The sequence below is a fragment of the Pseudorca crassidens genome, chromosome 13 (genome assembly GCF_039906515.1).
Source record: "Pseudorca crassidens isolate mPseCra1 chromosome 13, mPseCra1.hap1, whole genome shotgun sequence".
Taxonomy (NCBI): domain Eukaryota; kingdom Metazoa; phylum Chordata; class Mammalia; order Artiodactyla; family Delphinidae; genus Pseudorca; species Pseudorca crassidens.
In genome coordinates, this window is record NC_090308.1 from 3,699,917 (window position 1) to 3,721,215 (window position 21,299).

The 21,299-nt window shown below is 35.2% G+C and overlaps 1 protein-coding gene across 1 annotated transcript in view; it reads left to right on the forward strand.

The window, feature by feature from the left end:
- The window catches only part of PDE10A (phosphodiesterase 10A), a 583,074-nt gene that overhangs the window by 543,694 nt on the left and 18,081 nt on the right, over positions 1-21,299 (forward strand). Inside the window, exon 19 of the mRNA XM_067701571.1 lies at positions 1,347-1,519. Coding sequence (XP_067557672.1) covers positions 1,347-1,519 — 173 coding nt within the window. The remainder of the gene's footprint in view (positions 1-1,346; positions 1,520-21,299) is intronic.

Here is a 21,299-nt window from a genome sequence, read left to right on the forward strand (position 1 = left end):
TCACATTACTAAAAATTACTGAAATAACCAGTTTATATAAGTACTGCAGTTTTTCTTTAGTCAAATAAAAATGTTGTTAATGCTTCAGCAAATACTTCGTTTCAATTAGATATCAAAGATGCATTTAAATGTTATAATTTGAAAGTGCAATCGTGTGTTTGAAAGTGCTTGATAACCTTAGAGCATTCTACAAACATGTCCTTACTATTATCATTGTCTGAAAAAGAACCAACTAGAACTAACTCCATTTATCATAGGATAATTTAAATATAAATGTAATACCTTTAAAGTAAATAATACAGGAAGATTCTGATAACTGAAAATAAATGTGGCACATACAACCTTATTTCAGAGTAATAGGAAGCAGACGATATCTTAGTGAGATGTCTGATTTTGTAAAGAAATATACTTTAATAATTTCAAGTTTGTCATGTAATTTATCAGTCAATATATGTAGCTTAAGACAAGCGGGAACAATTAAAAATCAGTTTATAGTACAACTGTGTTGACTAATGAATCATTAAAAAATAATTGATGAACCCACAAATTGAATATCTACCTTTTTTCGTTTGAACAAAAATGACCCGTTTTAACCTCAACTACAAATAAAACTTAAAATCCCGAGGAAGAAATTATTGTAAAAAGTTTTTAAAAGATTCATATACAGAAGAATAATTATGAGAAAACAGAATTCAAATGACCAGTGTTTGGTCTTGTTTAGGGTGATGATCTGCTGGGTCCATCTCCCATGAGGACAGAAGACAGGATGGCCTTACAGTTTTTGCACCTCAGGGATTTGTGCTTTATGTAAAAGCATTCTTGCCTGTAGGGAGAGTTTTTAATATGCCTAAATTTTATGTTCAGGTCCTGGGACATTTTCTTCTATGATACAGAGAAAATAGTTTATTAATCATGAGGCTTGCGGAAGTGGACAAATATATAGATGACTTTTTAAGCCCATTAATTTCCAGTATAATGTGAAACTTACCGAAGTTCTTAATTAGTTTAAAAGGAAAAGTCTTTTACTTAAATATTTTGCATATTCCAGTCCTTTAATTCCTTACTAGAAATATCCCAAAACTAGGTGTATATTTAAATCACTGGGATTTTATGGTGGGAAATGTTACGTAGTTTAAATAGTTCATTGAAGTGGTAGCTTCATTGTTGTATCGTGAAGAGAAACCAAAACATTAATTTCATTAGTCATTTCAAACTATCCTTTTGTTCCCCCAAAACCTGTCCTGACCAAATGCCATTGACTGACTGTTGTTTCAAGTAACTGAAAATGTCATTAGATTGGAGCTTGTGCTTGTTATTGGTGGTGTTTATTTGTATTTTTTCCCTAGTTGGAGGGGCACAATATCTTCTCCACCCTGAGCTCCAGCGAATATGAACAGGTGCTTGAGATCATCCGCAAAGCCATCATTGCCACAGACCTTGCGTTATACTTTGGAAACAGGAAACAGTTGGAAGAGATGTACCAGACCGGATCGCTAAACCTTAATAATCAATCACATAGGTAAAAATAATTTTTGAAAGTTTATTAGCCCAGGAAGTGTCATTTGGAATAAATTTATATTTAAAAACAAAAATGTAATTTGGCATAAATTTATATTTGAAAAAAGAAATGTAAAAAGAATTTATGTGGTTTTTTTTGTTTGTTTTATGTGCACTTTATATTTACTTTGGATATTTCGTTTTGACAAGATTGCTGACAATGTATTGTGAAGGTCACTAAAACATGAATTAGAATTGAAACTGGTCACATAGGAATGGGTACTTTTAAAGGGAAGTCATTTTCCAAGAGGCCTCTCCTTGAATTTATCACAGTCCAGCGTTTGGTCATTGACCTCACAGACTCAAAAGCAAATGAAAATGGATTCATCAGAATCCAGATCTTATTAACCAAGCCAATGCGATTGATCTATAAAACCTGAATTCCATTTTATTGATCTGCAAGCATACATTCTAGTTATAAGCATCAGAATATTGGCATTCAGCGTGGTCACAATCCTTCAGGAAGCCAAGTGGCAATCCAAGGTTGGTTTGAACATGAGGTCAGAACAGAGAGAATGAGATTCCTTAAATGTTCTAATGCATCAGGCTAAGGTAGTTTGATTCCTTTTTTTCTGAGAAGGCGTGACTTGCCCGCTGGTTTCAGAAATGTATCACGTGTTTTCATCGTGCACCTGTCCACCCATCTGTCCATTAGAGCTCAGTCCACTGGCTAAAACCCCTCTTGGCCTCGCCGGTGTGTAGGTGGTTACCACCAGCTTTTCTTTGTAGGACTTTCCTTTGGCTGTTTCCATGTCTGACTAGGTCCATCTTAAGTGATGCCATCTTTATCTTTAGATTTGGGAACGCTTGTTTATTGGTTCATCCTAGTCTTGGTGAAGTTGAATCTATTCTTTTTTGCTCAGATGCTTTGTGTATCTCCTCTATGATCCATTAAGGTACTGATCATAACATTTCTTTCTAGAGAAATCTGCTTTCAGTTCTTAGAAGCAGTTCACTCAGGTACCCCAAACACAACACATTAGGTCTACAAATGACTAGAGACAGATAAGTAATAAATAAAGTTGACCTCTTCAAGAATATGATCATCAGAGTTTTTATGGGGAACCTTCTTTGAGGAAAAAAATATACATCTTAATTTTACAGAGGGCAGTCTGGACACATTGCCAGCACCCTCCCAGGGTTGGCAGAAGGGTCAGTGTCATGCAGGACAACACACCCTCTTCTGCCTGCAGCCCAAGGGATGCGTGCGATTTAAAGTCTTCATGTCTGTAGAAATGGGAGTTTATCCACGGTTCTCTTTCTTATGGCAATGGTAAGACTGGAGAAATATGCACTGGGTTAAGGTATCCTTTGGCTTGCTGAAAACTATGTGTATACATTGTTTTTAAGTTATAAATAAGAGTCATGTAAGTAGTAACAAGTTTCTTGCATATGATTTTAGCAAAATGATTACAATAATGATATTCTTATAAAATAGAAAATTTAAAAATCTAATTGCAAGTAATATTATACTTGGTGCTTAATGCACATGCACATGTTAGTGGTGTATACTGTATAGTTATGATGATTAAATCACTTTAAAGGTGTTGCATATTTGTTTTAAGAATTCAAAGAGTGCAGGTATATACAAGAAAAACAATAATAGAGTCGGCCGTGGGTGTTCGTTCCCGGAGCCCCTGCAGGTACCAGAATACGGGTATTACGTCCCTTGTATAAAATGGCCCTGGACGATGAATAGGGTCACTCTTCCGTCTGCACAGAGCGGATGAGAGACCCGGCGGTCCGCTGGGTCCTGTTCTGCAGAACCAATAGAACCATGCATTCTCCTCTGTTTATTCTAAGCTGTTTATATGCACAAACATGCATCTTTAAACAAAAACATGATTACAGGCCTTCCTCGGTATCCACAGAGAATGTGTTCCAGGACACCACCTGCATAACAAAATCAGTGGATGTTCAAGTCCCTAAATCCCTTCGTCGGCCCTCGGCCCTCGTGTCCGTAGGTTCCGCCTGTACAGGTTGAAGCAACATAGTACAGGATCCGAGGTCAGTTGACTCTGCGGATGCAGGACCCACAGATGAGCAGGGCCGACGGTATACCAGATGCTTGCCTATTTTTAAGAGTTATGTGACATCACGTAGTATGGAGGACTAGCTAAAGGCTCACTAAACCTTCCTCCTATTGATAAGATGTTTCTAGAATTTTGCACCATAAATAATTCTGCAATAAACTCTTATAAAGTCATCTACTGTCCTTTAAAAATATATATCACATTGCATACGGTGCTAGAAATGTAGATACATGTTAAATTTTCTAAAAGGACGGTAGAAATTCACACTTCTCCTCACATAGGGTGAAAACTGTTTCTCTTTAAGTATGCCATTCTCTGACAACTCCCTGCATTAAAGATCTTTTCATGTTTGTTGACTTTGTTCCTACTTCTGTTTGTTCACAACTTTTGTGTAATTTTTGTTGAATTCTTTACTTTTTTTATAAATCAGTTTTCATTCTATATTTTTGTTAAGGATGTTAACATTTTCTCTGTTATGTGTTACACACATTTTCTTAGGTGCTTTTCAAAAGTTTTATTTAGATTTTATTTTAAATACAAAGAAATTTAATTTCTTGAAGCCAAATCTTTCATTTGTTTTTATCAAATCTGGTTTCCTGTCTTGCTTATGAAGACCTCCCCTATCCTCAAAGTAATATAAATTGTACTTAAAATTTTCTTTGCATATTAATGCTTCTGGAGTTATACTTTTTATGAACATAACTTTATTTCTTCCTGATGAGTTGAATCAATACCATTTAATTAACAATCTATTTTCTTCCACTGAATTGAATTGAAGTTTCATATAAATTCAAATACTTCTTTGGACTCCTTAAGCCATGTAATTGTTAATTATCTAATCCTCGACTGTGATCATACTGTTTTGATTATTGTAACTATGTTGAAATTTATCATACATACCTGGTAAAATAATCTTCATCTTTCATTTACTTTCCGAAAACTTCATGGAAATTGTTACTTAGTAAATGCATTTTTTACATTTTTATAAGGAAAATTTCAAACTTAAGAAAAGTAGAAATTATACTAAAATGTATACTCATACCCACATTCAAGAATTATTAACATTTTAACGTATTTTTTGCCTTTATTTTTTGACTGTGCCACTTCCTTGTAGATTATAGACATCATGACCCTTTATTTCCTTCATAGTGAAAACTTAAAAAAGAAAAAGAATATTTTATCATGTTTGTTTTCAATTAAAAATATCCACATTGGGATTTTGATTGCAGTTATATCGCATTTATTTCTTCACTTGTAAATGAGAGTATATTGGCTTCTCATCCAAAAGCATTGACATGACTTTTTAGTTTTGGATAACATTTTATATAGTTTATTTACACAGATCCTATCTTTTTTTAGTTAAATTATACTGGTCACGTTATAAATGTTATCACTTGTGAATGTGTTTTTTCCAGTTTTTAATGGAAATACAATTTCCAGTATAAAAAAGTTATGAATTTCTATATATTTCTCAATTTTGCTTCATGTTTTTAGAAACTGTTATTAGGTGCTTATACATTTGTGTATTTGTTATGTCTTCTCTATGATTTATCCTCTTGTAACTATGAAATTCTCTTTTTATTCTGTTAATACTTCTTGCCTTAAAGTTTTCTGTGTCTAATAGCCACAGCAGCTTTCTTATGCTTACTTATTGGCATGTCATATTCTTTTCCAATCCTTTACTGTTACCCTATCTGCATCCTTATATTTTAAATGTGTCTTGTAATCAGCAGTAGTTGAGACTTTCAGTGGTTGCTTCCTTTAGGACTGTCAGTTCGTTTGCCTTTAATGTAATTATATTTATGTTTGTCTCATTATCTTGTTTGTTTTCTCTTTAACCCTTTGTTCTTTGTCCTTCCTTTCCTGTCTTCACTGGAGTTAATGAAATGTTTCCTTTGTTGCTGTGTTCTATATCTTCTATTGGTTTTTATTGTTACGCTTGTATGTTTTCAAGTGGTTGCTCTTGAGTTTACATGAATCTGCATTTTTCAGTCCACCTTGAATTAATATTACTCCATTTCTGTACAATGTAACAACCTTAAAAAGACAGAATCCAGTTATGCCCAGTTTTGTCTTTTATGCTGTTGTTGTTAAATATTATACTGCTACATATGTTGTATACACCACCAAGGTTGCTAATACTTTAAATTAAATAGTTAATAGATTATTAAAGAATTTTTTACAAAGAAAAAGATAATCTGTCATATTTTCTCATATATATACCATTTCCAATGCTTTGCATTCATTTGTGTAGATCCAGATTTCCGTCTGGTAACTGTTTTACCTCAGTCCAGACAGCAGATTCTTTCAGCCTTAGTTTATCGCCTTTATTTTGGCTTCACTTTTCCAAGATATTTTTGCTGGATTTAGGATTTTGAGTTGACAGGCTTTCTTTCAGCATTTTTAAAATGTTATTCGGTTGTCTTCTGACCTCCATCTTTTTCTTTTTTCCCTGATGAGAAGTCAGCAGTCATGCTTATTGTTATTCTCCTGTATGCAGCGTGTCTTTTTATTTAAGATGTTCTCTATATCCTTGGTTTTTCAGCACTTTGTTTATAATGTGCCTCAGTTTCCTCCTTGTACTTGTCCTTCTTGAGTTCCTCTGAGGTTTCTGGGTCTCTGGGCTGCTGATTACAGGAAAACGTAGTAAAGTTTTAACCATTTTTCTTCAAATATTTTTTTCTGTCAACCCGTTATTTTTCTTCTGCAACTCTAATTGCACATGTGACAGATCACTTAATACTGTCTTACAGGTTATTAGGGCTCTGAACTGTTTTTTCAGTCATTTTTCCTCCCTGGGCCTCCCTGGGTAATTTGGTATGATTCGCCTTTAATTTCAATGATCCTTTCTAATGTTCTCTCCAATCTGTTGTCCATTCCATCCAGTGATTTATTTTATGTATTGTGTTTGTCAGTTCTGAGATTTATTTGGGGTTCATTTTTATAGCTTCTGTGTCTCTTTTAAAATTCCTGTCTCTTCACCCATTGTATCCAAGTATATATTTTCCTGAGATTCTTTAGTATATCTATCAGTTACTTAACAATGCTTGTCTTCATTTCCACTAACTGAGTCCTCTGTGGGTCTTTTTTTGTTGACTTTTTTTTTTTCTGAGTCATGGAACACATTTTTCTTTTTCTTTAGATGTCTAGTAATTTTTTAATTTATATGCTACATTGTGGATAATATGTATTCTCTGTTATCTTTCTGGATCCTGTTATCCTTCTCTGAAGATAATTGACTTTTATTCTAGTGGCCAGTTAAATTTCTCATGGATTATCCTAAATTTATGGATATGTGCCTTAAGCATTTTTTGTGTGGTTCTGTTTCTGTTTTGGCCTTGGTCCTTAGGTCCAGCCAAGGATTTGAGGGGAATATGAATGCATATTTGGGGACTATCGCCTTTGTGGCTCTCTCCTGTCCAGGATTTTTCTCCTCAAATTCCATGTGCTCTGACAGCCCAGATGCTAACCTCTCCACCATACTGTGACTTTTTGGGGGCCTCTAAATGTCTCATACCACAACTGAGCCATAATCTTAGCAGAAAAGCTAATAAATGTGGATTATGCCCAAAGGTTTTGAACTCCTTTCAGTTTCTGCCTGCTTTTACGTACTCAATTGCCTTCAATGAGTTGTTTTTAAATTTTGTTCAGAATTTATTCCGTCATTACTAGAACTCTAAAAATGTGTTTTCTAGCAATTTTATTATGTTTTCTGTGTCAGTTGAAAATATTAATCTCTTGGATTTTCTAGGCATACTTTCACATCATCTACAGTTAAATATCATTCGTTCCACTTTTCTGATATCGATACCTATTTTGCTTTCTCATCTGACTGTATAATTAGAACCTACAAAACAGTATTGCATTATGGTGAAAAAGCAAGTATATCTAATATGTGTTTGATTTTAATTGTAGTGATTTTAGATTTTAATTTTTTGTGTGATTTTTTTGGTAAATTATTTTCATCTGGTATGAGTTTTTTTCTTCATTTCTTGTTTATATTACTTTTTATTAGGAATTTTATCAAATTCATATTTCAGTGATAATATGATTTTCCTAATTTCTGTGTTATTGATTTCTTATTTTATTAATAGATTTTTAAATTTCCTAATTTTGTGCTACCACTGAGTTCCTTGTACTCTAGTTTCCCATGGAATTACTTTTTTAATATACTAAGGAAGTCAATTTTTGCTTTTTTTTTTTTTAGCAAGTTTATGTCAAATCCATTAATTGACATGTAGTTGTTTTTCTGTATGGTATCATAATTTGCTATTAAGATTATGATAGTTATGAAATTAAATTTCTCTCTGGTCTAGAAGGGTTTAAATAACTAAAGATATCCATTTGGGGAAGTTTAAATTATATTTATTTGTAAAACCATTACAGTCTGGCACATTTTTTTAATGGAAGATCTTTAACAAACTTTTTAATGTCTTTTGTGGTTTGAGGTAATTGTTTTGGTTTTTCCATTTTATTTCACCTCTTGGTCAACTTATTTTGCTAGAAAATCATTTTTCCTTTAGACTTTCAAATTCACATAAAATATTTACACAAATTATTCTCACTTAAAATTTATTTATCTTACTATATCTGTAGTTATCTAATTTTCAGTATTTTTATTTCTCCCTTTGTTTCTTAATCAAATTTGTCCTTTCATTTTAATTATTCCTTTTTTACAAACTTTTTAAAAATTTATCATTTCTTTCTTGTGTGTTTGCTCTTTCATTAATTTTTTTTTTTTTTCGGTACGCGGGCCTCTCACTGCTGCAGCCCCTCCCGCCACGGAGCACAGGCTCCGGACGCTCAGGCCCAGTGGCCACGGCCCACGGGCCCAGCCTCTCCGCAGCATGCGGGATCCTCCCAGACCGGAGCACGAACCCGCGTCCCTTGCATCGGCAGGCGGACTCCCAACCACTGCGCCACCAGGGAAGCCCTCTTTCATTCATTTTAACTTTTATTTTTATACCTTCTTTGTACCTTAGTTGTTCCTTTTCTTATTTCTCAAATTTCATAACAAAACATATATATGTATTATTATCTGACTACTAATTGAACTGTACCCTGCAAGTTTTTGATGAAGCATTCTTCTTTTTCTTAGTTTTTAGATAATTTTCATTTCTGTTTCCATTTCCTCATTGATGTAGAGGTTAATTTAAAGGAATTTCCTAATTTCCAAGTACTTCGGGTATTTGCTTACTTTTTGTTTTGTTTCTAAGGGTGCTACTTTGGATCCTTAGAAAAGGATCCAAAAGAGAATACGACGTATGAATTCTCATATATATCTTCTAATTTTTTATAAGATAAACGAGTGATTAAAGCAAAAATAATAATTGTACTAAGGTGAGGTTTATAGCATATGTAGAGATTAAATATATGAAAACAATCGCACAAAGAATGAGGGGTACCTAGAATTATAGCGTTATAAGGTTCTTATGTTTGTGAAGGGTGAGAGTGAAGTGCTAAGTGGAACAGTATTAAATTTATGTGTGTGTTATAAGTATGTATATTGTAATGTATAGAAACCATGAAAAAATAAAAGTATAGCTTTTTTTAAAGAAAGGAAAAACGAATAATAAAAAGTACATTTTATTAGCCCACAATGCAGCAAACGGAAAGCAAATATGAAGACAGTAGACTTGAACCCAATCAAACTAACAATTAAACGTAAATGGATTAATACCTCAATTGAAAACCAAAAATTATCAGACTTGATAAAATAACAAGACTTAATTATATGTTATATAAGAAATACACACTCTAAATAGGAAGACTCAGATAGGTTGAAAGTAAAATGATGAGAGAAGATATAGCATGCAGACACCTTAAAAAAGCTGCGTGGCTGTAGTAGTATCAAACGAAGTCGTTTTGAAGGCAGAATACTGTGAGCCAGTAAGAGGGATAATTCACCACGACAGAAGGGTCAACGCATAGAGAGAAATAACACTGCAAAATGTGCGCGCGCACCTAATTAACAGAGCTGCAAAACACATGAAGGAAAATCTCACAGAACAGAAAAGGAAACTAAACAAAACCATAGTTCAAGAGTTTTACATTTTTCTTTAAGTAATTTATAGAGCAAGTACATAAAAATCTAAGGCAAAGGAAAAATCAACACTGTCAACATAACCTATTTTATATACACTGAACACTAAAAAATGACTACACAGTCTTTTCAACTGCAATGGAATATTTATAAGCTAGACTGTGTGCTGGTACCTAAAATAAATCTCAATAAATTTCAAAAGATCGGATTCATAGAATATTTTTTATTGTGATGGAAATAAAAATCACAATAACCTATGTAGAAAAGCCCTACGTATGTGGAAATTAAACAACACACCTCTAAATAACTCATGTATCAAAGAAGAAACAACAAAGGAAATAAGAGAATATTTCAAACTGAATGATAGGGAAAACAAACTATCACAATTTGTAGGATTCAGCTAGAAGTTTATTTTTAAATGCCTGTGTTAGTCAGTGTGTTAAGATGACACCTTAAGCAGCTAGAAAAAGAAGAGTAAATTAAACCCTAACTTGAAATGAATAATCAAGAGAGGAGCAGAGCAATAAAATGGAGAGCAGCAAACAACAGAGGAAACCAATGATGCCAATAGTCGGTGCCTTGAAAATATTACTAAAATGTATAAACCCCCAGCAAGCCTAAGTAAGGAAAAAGGAGAAAATACCAATCACCAATACTAAGAGTAACAGAGAGGATATTGTTACAGAATATGGGCAAAAAGAGGCAGTAACAGATTATTATAAATAATTTTATGCTAATTTCAAACAGTTAAAAATGGAATAATTCCTTGAAAATTACAACTTACTGTACATGAACCAAGATGAAACAGAAAATCTGAATATCCCCTTAAAGAAATTCTATCCTTAAACAGAAAATTCTCCGGGACCTCATGGTTTCACTTGTGAATTCTATCAGACGTTTATGGAAGAAATAATATCACTCTTACACAAAATGTTACTGAAAATGAGACTACTACTTACCACTTTATTTTATGAAGCCTGAATAGTACTGATACCAAAAGCTGACAAACACGTTACAAAAACAGTAAATTAAGGATCTATATTGATTGACATGTATGCACTGCTATACTTAAAAGAAAATGCCTTTCCATGAAAAAATAAAGATCTATATTCCTTATGGACATAGATCCAATTCATAACAAAGTATAACAAATTCAGTCACATATTCAAAAGACAATATAACGAATGGATTTTATCTCAGGGATAGAAAAGTGGTTTAACCATTTGCTAATTAATATAATTCACAGTAATGGAACAAAGAAGAAACACCATATGATCATAGCCAGTGCATTATACTGAAAATAAGTAAATAAATCAACAAATAAAGTTAGAAAGGAAAAAGTAAATCTTTCTTTATTTTTAAATCACATGCCATCTACTAAAAAATTCCTCAGGAATCTCCAAAAAAATCTACTAGAATTAATAAGTGACTTTAGCAAGTTCACAGGATACATTTAAAAATTAATTTAGTTTATATATGAATATTAATTGGAAATTCAAATTAAAGCAATTCCATTTGCAATGTCATTTAAGAAATAAATTTAACAAATGATATAAAATCATTTAAAAATAAATTTAGCAAATGATAAAATACATAACATTTCCTGAGAGAAATAAAGAATACTAAACGACTGGAGAGATGTATCATGATTATGAATTGCAACCCTCAATATTGCTATCGATTCTCTACAAACATTCCTCCAAAACTGCGATTCTAGTCAGAATATCCACAGGCTACTTTTTGTAGAAAGTGACAAACTGACCTCAAATTTATCTAGAAATACAAAAGACCTAGAATAGTCAAGGCAATTTTGACAAAGCAGAGACAAATTGGAGGACTTATACTATCTGATTTCAAGACCTACTATAAAATAACAGTAATCAAGACTGAGTGTATTGATGTTAGCGTAGACAAATGGGGACAGATTACAGAAGACCCATTCTAGGTAGCCTGTTGATTTTCAGCCAAGGGGCCGAGATAATTCAACTAGGGAAAGGATAGTCCTTTCAACATTGCTTTTTAATTACGGAGGTTTCAGATGGATGATAGACTTAAATGTAGAAGCTAAAATTATAAAATTTTTAGAATAAAACATAGGAGAAAGTCTTCATGACCTTGCAAAGATTCCTTAGCACACAAAAAGCATTAACCTTCAGAGATGTCCGTCAAAGGGTACAAACTCTCAGTTATGAGATTAATAAGTTCTGGGGCTCTAAGGTACAGCATGGTGATTACAGTTAGTAACACTGTACTGTACACTTGAAATTTGCTAAGTGAGTGGATCCTAAGTGTTCTCACCACACACACACACACACACACACAAAAGGTAACTGTGTAAGGTGATGGATGTGTTAATTAACTTAATTGTGGTAATCATTTAACAATATATACATATATCAAATAATCACGTGTACAACCTAAATATATGCAACTGTTTTTAGTCAGTCATGCCTCAATAAAGCTGGAAAAAACAAAACAGAAAAGCACTAACCTTCAAAGAAACAAACACATGATAGATCGTCTTCATCATATTAAAAACTTATGATTTTCAAAACAGCTTTTAAGGAAATGAAAAGACAAGCCACAGAATGTGAGAAAATATTCTCAATATTTGTGTTTGATAGCAGTCTTATATAACTCTTACAACTCAATAATAAGACAAATAATCCAAGTAGAAATTACATGAAAAAATTTCCTTTTCAATTTATTTAAGAAAAATTTGACTGACTTTAAAGGAGATTAAGTATGTTAGTACAGATGCTATCAAGTGAAATACAGTATGTGGAGTGTACTGTCTGAGATGTGAGCGTGTTGTGTCAGAGGCTCTTGAGGGATCGGCCAGTAAGTAATGGGAGAAGGGAGCAGAGACACCAAGGGAGACACCCAATTCCACAGCTACAGATTCGGTACCTTTCAGTGCCAAGACTAGGGCGAGCGCTGGGTGTGCAGCAAAGAGCCAGACATCCCCTGGCCCTGCTGTCCTGGTCCTTCCAGTCTAACAGGGAGGTGGATGCGTCAACTAAAGAACACTACAACACATTAAAATAAACTTGTGTTCTAGAAAACTCTTACGGGATGAATTGTGTCGCCCCACAGATTCGTATGTTGAAGTCCAGGTTCCCAGAATGCGACAGTATTTGGAGATAGGGCCTTTATAGAGGTGATTAAGGTAAAATGAGGCCATGTGGGTGGGCCGTAACCCAACATGACTGATATCCTTGGAAGAAATTTGGACAGAGATGTGTCAGTGGGGAGACCATGTGAAGACACAGGGAGAAGATGGCCATCTGCCAGCCAACAAGAGGAGCCTGGAACAGATCCTTCCCTCATGGCCCTCAGAAGGAACCAACCCTGCCAACACCTTGATTTGGACTTCTGGCCTCTAAAACCGTGAGACAATAAATTTCTGTCACTTAAGCCACCCAGTTTGTGGTACTTTGTTACGGCAGCCCTAGCAAACTAATACAGAAGCTTAAGTGAGTTTTTGTCTTCTGCAATCAAAAGAGCCCAACTGACCCTGGGAGCAAATAGTCTTGAGTTTGGGAAGGCACGAGCCTGGCCAGGCCTAGAGACTTCACGGGGCTTCCTGGGGGTGGGGTGGCCCCCGCTGTGCGCCTGTTTGGCTTCACTGTCACCCCCATCCCCACTGCTTCCTCACCCCGGCCCACAATCCCTCCGACCCCAGACACTCATCTCCCGCCCTGGGTGGGAAGTAAGTGGTTAAGGAGACTCCTGCCTCACCCCTGCCCGGTCCTGGCCTCCCTGATGTTCTAACCCTCATCAGCCGTCACAGTCCTGTGGGAAGGGCTGGGTTCACTGCCAGGAAGAGAAACTCCAGGGATCCCACTTTCTGCTTCTGGGGATAAACGGGTGGAGTGAGATTCTCCAGCCCTGACTAACGCGAGGTCTCATGGAGAAGGGAAGTTGAGAGAGTCACAATGACCGTACTGAAGAGCAGTTGAGCTCTTCCACTGCAGCATTACCCGGAATCAAAACCTGCATGATTTGATCCTGTTTGCGGTCGCAGCTGCCGTGAACTAACACCCAAGCCATCGGAGCAGGGTGAGTTCAGTTTGTTTGGTAGGATATGCTGTCTGAACCCATCTGGGCCTGGTGATTTCTGTTTTGGAAGGTTATTATTTATTGACTAAATTTCTTAAATAGATACAGACCTGTTTGGATTGTCTATTTCTTCTTGTGTAAGTTTTGGAAGATTGCATCCTTTAAGAAATTGATTCATATTATCTAGGTGACCAAAGTTGTGGGCGTAGAGTTGTTTATAGTACTCCTTCATTATCCTTTGAATGTCCATGAGATCTGTAGTGACGTCCCCTTTTTCATTTCTGATATTAGTAATTTGTATTCTCTTTTTTGCTTAGTTAGACTGGCAACAGGCTTATTGCTTTTACGGATCTTTTCAAAGAGCCAGCTTTTAGTTTGTTTTATTTTCTCTGTTGATTTGCTGTTTTCAATTTCATTGATTTCTGCTCTAATTCTTACCGTTTCTTTTCGTCTGCATATTTGGATTTAACGTGTTCTTCTTTTTCTAGTTTCCTGAAGTGGAATCTTAGATTTTTAATTTTACATCTTTCTTCTTTTCTCTTATATGCATTTAATGCTGTAAATTTCCTTCTAAACACTGCTTTCACTACATCCCACAGATTTTGTTAAGCTGTGTCCTCATTTATGTTTAGTTACAAATATTTTAAAATTTCTCTTGTTTCTTCTATGGCCCATGTGTTATTCAGAAGTGTTTTTTAATCTCTAAGTATTTGAGGGTTTTCCAGCTATTTTTCTGTTATTGATATCTAGTTAATTTCACTGTTATCTAAGAACATACATTGTATGGTTTCTGTTCTTTTAAGTTTGTTAAAAACTGTATTTTATGGTCTGGAACATGGTCTGTCTTGGTGAATGTTCCATTTGAGTTTGGAAAGAATGTGTCTTCTGCTGTTGCTGGATGAAGCAACCTACAGATGTCAGTTGTATCATTGATGAAATTATTGGATTCAAATATGTCCTGATTTTCTGCCTGCTGGATCTATCCAGTTCTCATAGAGGTGTGTTGAAGTCTGCAACTATAGTAGTGGAGCTGATATACTTTTCCTTGAACTTTGATCAGTTTTTGCTTCACCTATTTTGATGCTCTGTCGCTAGGGGAATACAGGTTGAGGACAATTATACCTTCCTGGAGAATTGATCCCTTTATTCTTATGAGATGTTCCTCTTTATTGCGGATACCTATCCTTGCTCTGAAGTCTGTTCTGTCTGAAATTAATCTGGCTGCTCCCATTTTCTTGTGAATAATGTTAGCCTGGTATATCATTCTCCACCCATTTACTTTTAGTCTATATGTGTGTTTATAGTTAAAGCGTGTTTCTTATAAGCAACAAATATTCAGGCCTTATTTTCTGATCCACTCTGATAATCTCTTTTAATTGGTGTATTTAGATCATTGACATTTAAAGTGATTTTTGATATAGTTGCATTAATATCTGCCATACCTGTTACTGTTTTCTATCCTTCGCACTTGTTCTTTGTTCCCAATTTTGTCTTCCACTTTTGTTCTGCCTTTCGCACAAAGGCTTGGACGCAGATATTCACGGCAGCATTATTCATCATATATCTAAACCAGAAGCAGCCCAAAGGTCCAACAGCAGTGAATGGATAGACAGTTTCTGGCACTTACTCAGTGGAATACTGTACTGTTCAGCAATAAAAGAAATTAGAAACTACAGATTCATGCAACATCATGAAGAAATCACACAGTCATTATGTTGAACAAAACAGTGCCTACTCTATGAAAACATTTTTACCAAATTCTAGAATAGGCCAAACAAATCAATAGTGTTAGTGATTGCGGTAGAATTCAGGCTGGCAGGTGTTGGTGTTGGATAAGGGATATTGAACGGGAAAGGGCAGAAGGTGTGTCTGGGTCATGAAAATGTTCCCTGTCATCACTGGTCTGGTGGTTGGACTGTATACATTTTCATACTCATTGAACTATATCTTTCAAATTCATGCATTTAATTCCATGTAAGTTACACCTAAGTTAAAGTATGAGCAACGAAAATGTACAATGTAGAAGTATGATTCTGTGATAAAATATGATACACTTTTGTTTCAAGTGTTTTGTTCTTAAACAAGGTAGAGTATGTCAATTATATCAGTAGGCCTTTAAATGAAATCTTTAAAAAAAATTAAATAGAATGGTCCTTAATTCACCAAATGAGAGCAAATCTCATTTCTGTGAGGTGATTAGGAGTTGATGAGCTCATAGAAGCAGTTCACAGAATTCTGCATGGTACTGAGCAGCTTTTAATCTATTTTAGTATTATTAGTGAATTCAGTATTCATGCATTTGACACGGCTTTGTTGGCCTTTCATAGATTTTCTTGTGAGGATTCCATAATGACGTATGTAAGAAATTGCATAATTTGAGCCATTCTGCGTTGTCCTAGGAAATGGTAGACATGGAATTCAGCCACGGGGGCATTTTACAAAGGCTCAGGTCTGCCCTCGCCGTGGGAAATGTTTATCTTCTGCTTTCTATTTTCTAGAACCTTTACTACACTTGAGTTAACACAGACATCATTTCCCCTGTGACTAGGGTATGTATTCCACCACCTCTGTCATAGACACAGGTTCGCTCCAGATGTTCTGTACATGGCATCGTCTATAACTTGACAGCTGTTTCTCCAGTGAGAGCTGCAGTTTCCAGAAATAGCTCCATTGAGCATTGTACGAAGTGGACAGATATCATCTCCAAATTAGGCTAGTTTTTACATCTAGCTCCTTGTTTTCTTGCTCTAGCAATTTCTGCTCGAAAGAAACATGGCAAGGGCTCTCTTTCCTGACTCTGCTGGTGCATTCACGGGGCAGGTGCCTCCAGGGCTGGCTGGTCCACATTCACGGTGGCCGGGGGTTCTCTGCATATGGTTTGAAAAGGATGCTTCTCCAAAGCTGTTTTCTATCTGTTAGTTAATGTGCAGTCTATAAGCTGGAAATATACTTTTGAATAAAGTTTATTATGTTATTTTACTGTCTATCTTTGCTTAACAGTGTGGTACCCTTCTTTGATTGTGAATTCTTGTTCTCTTTCGGGACCCTGTTCCAGCAGCACTTTCTGGTGCAGGCGTTTACTTCAGCCCACTGATGTTCTTCTCCTCTTATGTGAATATCCAACTTAGTTTAGTTTGTTTTATACCTTTAATAAATTATTTATCTGGTATTCGACGTTTTGTAGTTAAATATATGATTATATTTCTTAGAAGATAATTGTTAAGAGATAGTAATTGTAATTGCTCCAATAGATAGTTAATAAATGACAGACATGGCCTCTCCCTTTATACCTGGAATTAATGCTAAAACACAAAAGATGCTACCATTGGTCTGAGGACATCAATGGCAGACTTTGGCCAAGAGTGAAGTAACCTAATATCTAGAGAAGTGCAGCGTTTATTTAAATTAAGAATCACTGTATTTCTAAACCATAAGCAGAGAGGTTAACAGTACTTACAAGAGCGTTTTATGTAGTTACATGTGCATATCCATGTTAAGCCTAAAAATGTTTAGATGGATATTTTTTCTTCCCTACCAATTATTTGGTAAAAATTAATATTTAAGATTAATATTTTTCATAACAATTCTCAAAGTACTGATATTATCTTTATTTATTTTGTGATATTTTTGTGTTAAAATCAGGGTGACCAGACTCCCTAGTTGGTCTGGATCATTCTCAATTAATACCTGTTGTCCTGATATAATTAATATTAGTGCTCACTTTCACTCTCAAAACTCTCTTGTCTCAGACATAAATTATCATGGCATAATGTCCTGTTGAGCATAATCAGAGGACAGAATGTCACGTGATGGAAGTAATTACATTCCAGGCTTTTGTCCACTTGTTGGGCCCAGAGCTACGGGTAACTGTGACGCCGCTGAGCATGTAGGAGGGTTCAGTATTTGTCGAGCAAACAAATAATCCAAAATGACAAAAAATGAAGAGTGTAGGTTTCATAATGTGATCTTGTATTCTTATTATATCTTCAGTGGCATTTTGTGTCCTGGTAATTTACCAATATTTTACATGTCCTGATGAAGCTGGAAATCTGCCCTTCCTGGCATCCAGTCCTTTCTGAAGAAGGACAGTATCATGTCAGATATCTCAACTCTCTGGGTTTTTTTTCACAAGTATTCTCTAGAGCATGACAGATAATCATTTTATATCAAAAGGTATAGTGTATTCTGAATGAAGCCAGACGGCCGCATGTGCATTAAGTGTTTTATCAGTTAGGAAGGCGTTTAGTTTACAAAAGATAAATCCTAATGACTAGTGTCTCAAAATATAAGGTTTTATTTTTTATCCTATTGTAAAGAGTCTGAAGATAGGTAGTTGCTGGCTTAAGTTCAGCTGCCCAGTGATGCTTTCAGGAAGCCAGGCTCTTTGTGTTTTTCTGCTCCCTCGTCCTTGGCGTGTTGGCCTCTTATTGGTCTCTTACTTTTGGGTCAGCTGGACTTTACACAGATCATTCTCTCATTTTATGGCTCTCTCAGTCTTTGTTCCACTCGGTCTGGAGCTGAATGTCACGTGATCTCTTCATCATTGCTGGGAGTCCTAATATTCTGACACTTCTTCCCTACCTTTTGTCCTTACCACTGGTCCTTGCCACCTGCCCTTTGACATTTACTATTATGACTATTTTAAATTAAATTTTTATTTTATATTGGAGTATAGTTGATTTACAATGTTATGCTAGTTTCAGGTGTGCAGCAAAGTGGTTCAGTTAGACATATACACATATCCATTCTTTTTCAGATTCTTTTTCTCATGTAGGTTATTACAGAGTATTATATTGAGTATAGCTCCCTGTGCTATACAGTAAGTCCTTGTTGATTATTTTATATATAGTAGTGTATATATGTTAACCCCAAATTCCTAATTTATCCCTCTCCCCCTTAACTTGACACGCCCTTAACATTGACTATTATGTCTTGTATGAACTTGACATTGTAGCCACAACTGTGCTTGAAAATATTAGGTTATTTTCTATTTTGAAAATGAAGCAACCAGAGACCAGATATGTATGAAAGTCATTGCCATGTGTCTTTCAAAATCAGATGAGTGACTCACTTTTATATTAGACATACATACAGTTTTATTTTCACAAATATCTCACATTTAGTAATGAGTATGTTCTTTAAACTTTTTAAATAACAGAGCCTGCCAAGTGACTTTAGGGCCCCAGAAATGAATTATTAGATCAGTTTAAATCTAATTTATAAAAGGGGACTTGCTAGTGACATAAAAGATGGAGAGGAGGAGAAATAAAGTGCACCAAAAAGAGAAACAGAAATTGTAAACTAATTTATTCCTTCACTGAAAATGTCCTTCAATACTCTTTCCCTAACCACAGTCAAACCACAGTTAACCACAACTAAAATGAATGTCACATTCGGAAACCAGCTCTGGACTCAAGGCAAAGGGTAGCTTAGTTTTTCCCTGAAACAGCTAGCTGTCCCCTTTTGACAAAAACTGAAGAGAACATCCATAGAAATCAGAGCACTATTCTTGAATTACAGCATCTTTCTTAATGGAGGAAAACATACAGTCTTACCTAAGGACCACTTAACAAACATTATAAAAGATCAAATGTTTTTTAAGTTATGAAATCAAGTTAAAGTATCCTTTTAAATGTTAAATGACAAATATATGAGTTAGTAGTAGCTTTTATAATTTTTATTTCCATGTATTTCATGTTGGAATTGCCTTCCTCAAACATGTATTTTAAAAATCGACTAAGTGCAGAATTTTATCCTTAAAAGCTTTCGGAAATATGTGAATGAAAATGCTTATTCTCTTAATCTCAGGGAATATTTGTACCCTTCAAAGACATTCCTTTGCCACCATTCTTCCGAAGTCTTTCCTTAATTTAGATTTAGGTGCACATCAAAGAAAGGGTACGTTAAACACCTGACCAATTCTTTAAACAATTCAGAAACAGAGCTAGAAAAGATGTACACTTTCACACGGCTACTGCTCTGTACTTTGTTCGTGTGGTTTCCTTTATTCTTAGACCGTAATGCAGTTTCCTGTAGCATTTTGTCAACGTGACACCAGTGATGTGTCTTTACCTGCAGTAGTAAATGTACGAGGGCCTCGTTCTGCTAGGTGTGTGTTTTATGTTTCAGCCGAAGAACTTGAAATGTAGGGGAACTACTTTCTAGCGTGAAATCACTGATGTCTTCACTTGATTTAAAGTAATACAGAGTTGCCCGTGTTAGGAGGTCAGAGTCATCAACTCTGGGACTAACACAAGGATTCTGTTAGGCAAAGAAATTTTAAGTTAGAATAAGTTTTTAATAACGTCAAATCCCTCTGTGAGACACATTTGCTCAAGACTGATTCTGCATTGACAGATAATTTCGTTTTCTCTCTTCTTAATGGTGTTTTTCAAAAAGCAACACAGGGTTCCACAAAAATAAGAATTGAGAACGTAAAGTTTACTGAGTGAGATCATCACTATATCACGCTGATGTTTATATTAAAGAGTTATTGTTTGTGTCTTTGGAAGCAGTAAGATTCTGAAATCTTGTCTATGATTTTGGTTCTGCACCTGTTCAAATAATATTCTCAGAATCTACAGCATCCTTAGTCCAGTTTAATGTCTAATAAATTAACCAAATAGGTCATATTATGAGAGAAGTACAGTAGTTTTTATAGACGTGATTTAAGTTAGTACAGTGATTTAAAAGTCCTTGAGGATAAGTTTTAAAACAAGAAAAAAAATCATTAAAATGATAATTTAAGGGAAAACGGATTTAACCTAGTCTCTTTTCCCATGCTATGTATGACCTAATTTTAAAATAAAGGGATTAAAATAAGGCTAGATGACAGTTTCTAAGGAAAACATCCACTTGTATACCCCCAAGCACTTGCTTTTTTTTTTTTTTTAACATCTTTATTGGAGTATAATTGCTTTACAATGGTGTGTTAGTTTCTGCTTTATAACAAAGTGAATCAGTTATACATATACATATGTTCCCATATCTCTTCCCTCTTGCGTCTCCCTCCCTCCCACCCTCCCTATCCCACCTCTCCAGGCGGTCACAAAGCACTGAGCTGATCTCCCTGTGCCACGCGGCTGCTTCCCACTAGCTATCTACCTTAGGTTTGGTAGTGGATATATGTCCATGCCTCTCTCTCGCTTTGTCACAGCTTACCCTTCCCCCTCCCCATATCCTCAAGTCCGTTCTCTAGTAGGTCTGTGTCTTTATTCCTGCCTTACCCCTAGGTTCTTCATGACATTATTTTTTCTTAAATTCCATATATATGTGTTAGCATACGGTATTTGTCTTTCTCTTTCTGACTTACTTCACTCTGTATGACAGACTCTAGGTCTATCCACCTCATTACAAATAGTTCAATTTCGTTTCTTTTTATGGCTGAGTAATATTCCATTGTATATATGTGCCACGTCTTCTTTATCCATTCATCCGATGATGGACATTTAGGTTGTTTCCATCCCCGGGCTATTGTAAATAGAGCTGCAATGAACATTTTGGTACATGACTCTTTTTGAATTATGGTTTTCTCAGGTTATATGCCCAGTAGTGGGATTGCTGGGTCATATGGTAGTTCTATTTGTAGTTTTTTAAGGAACCTC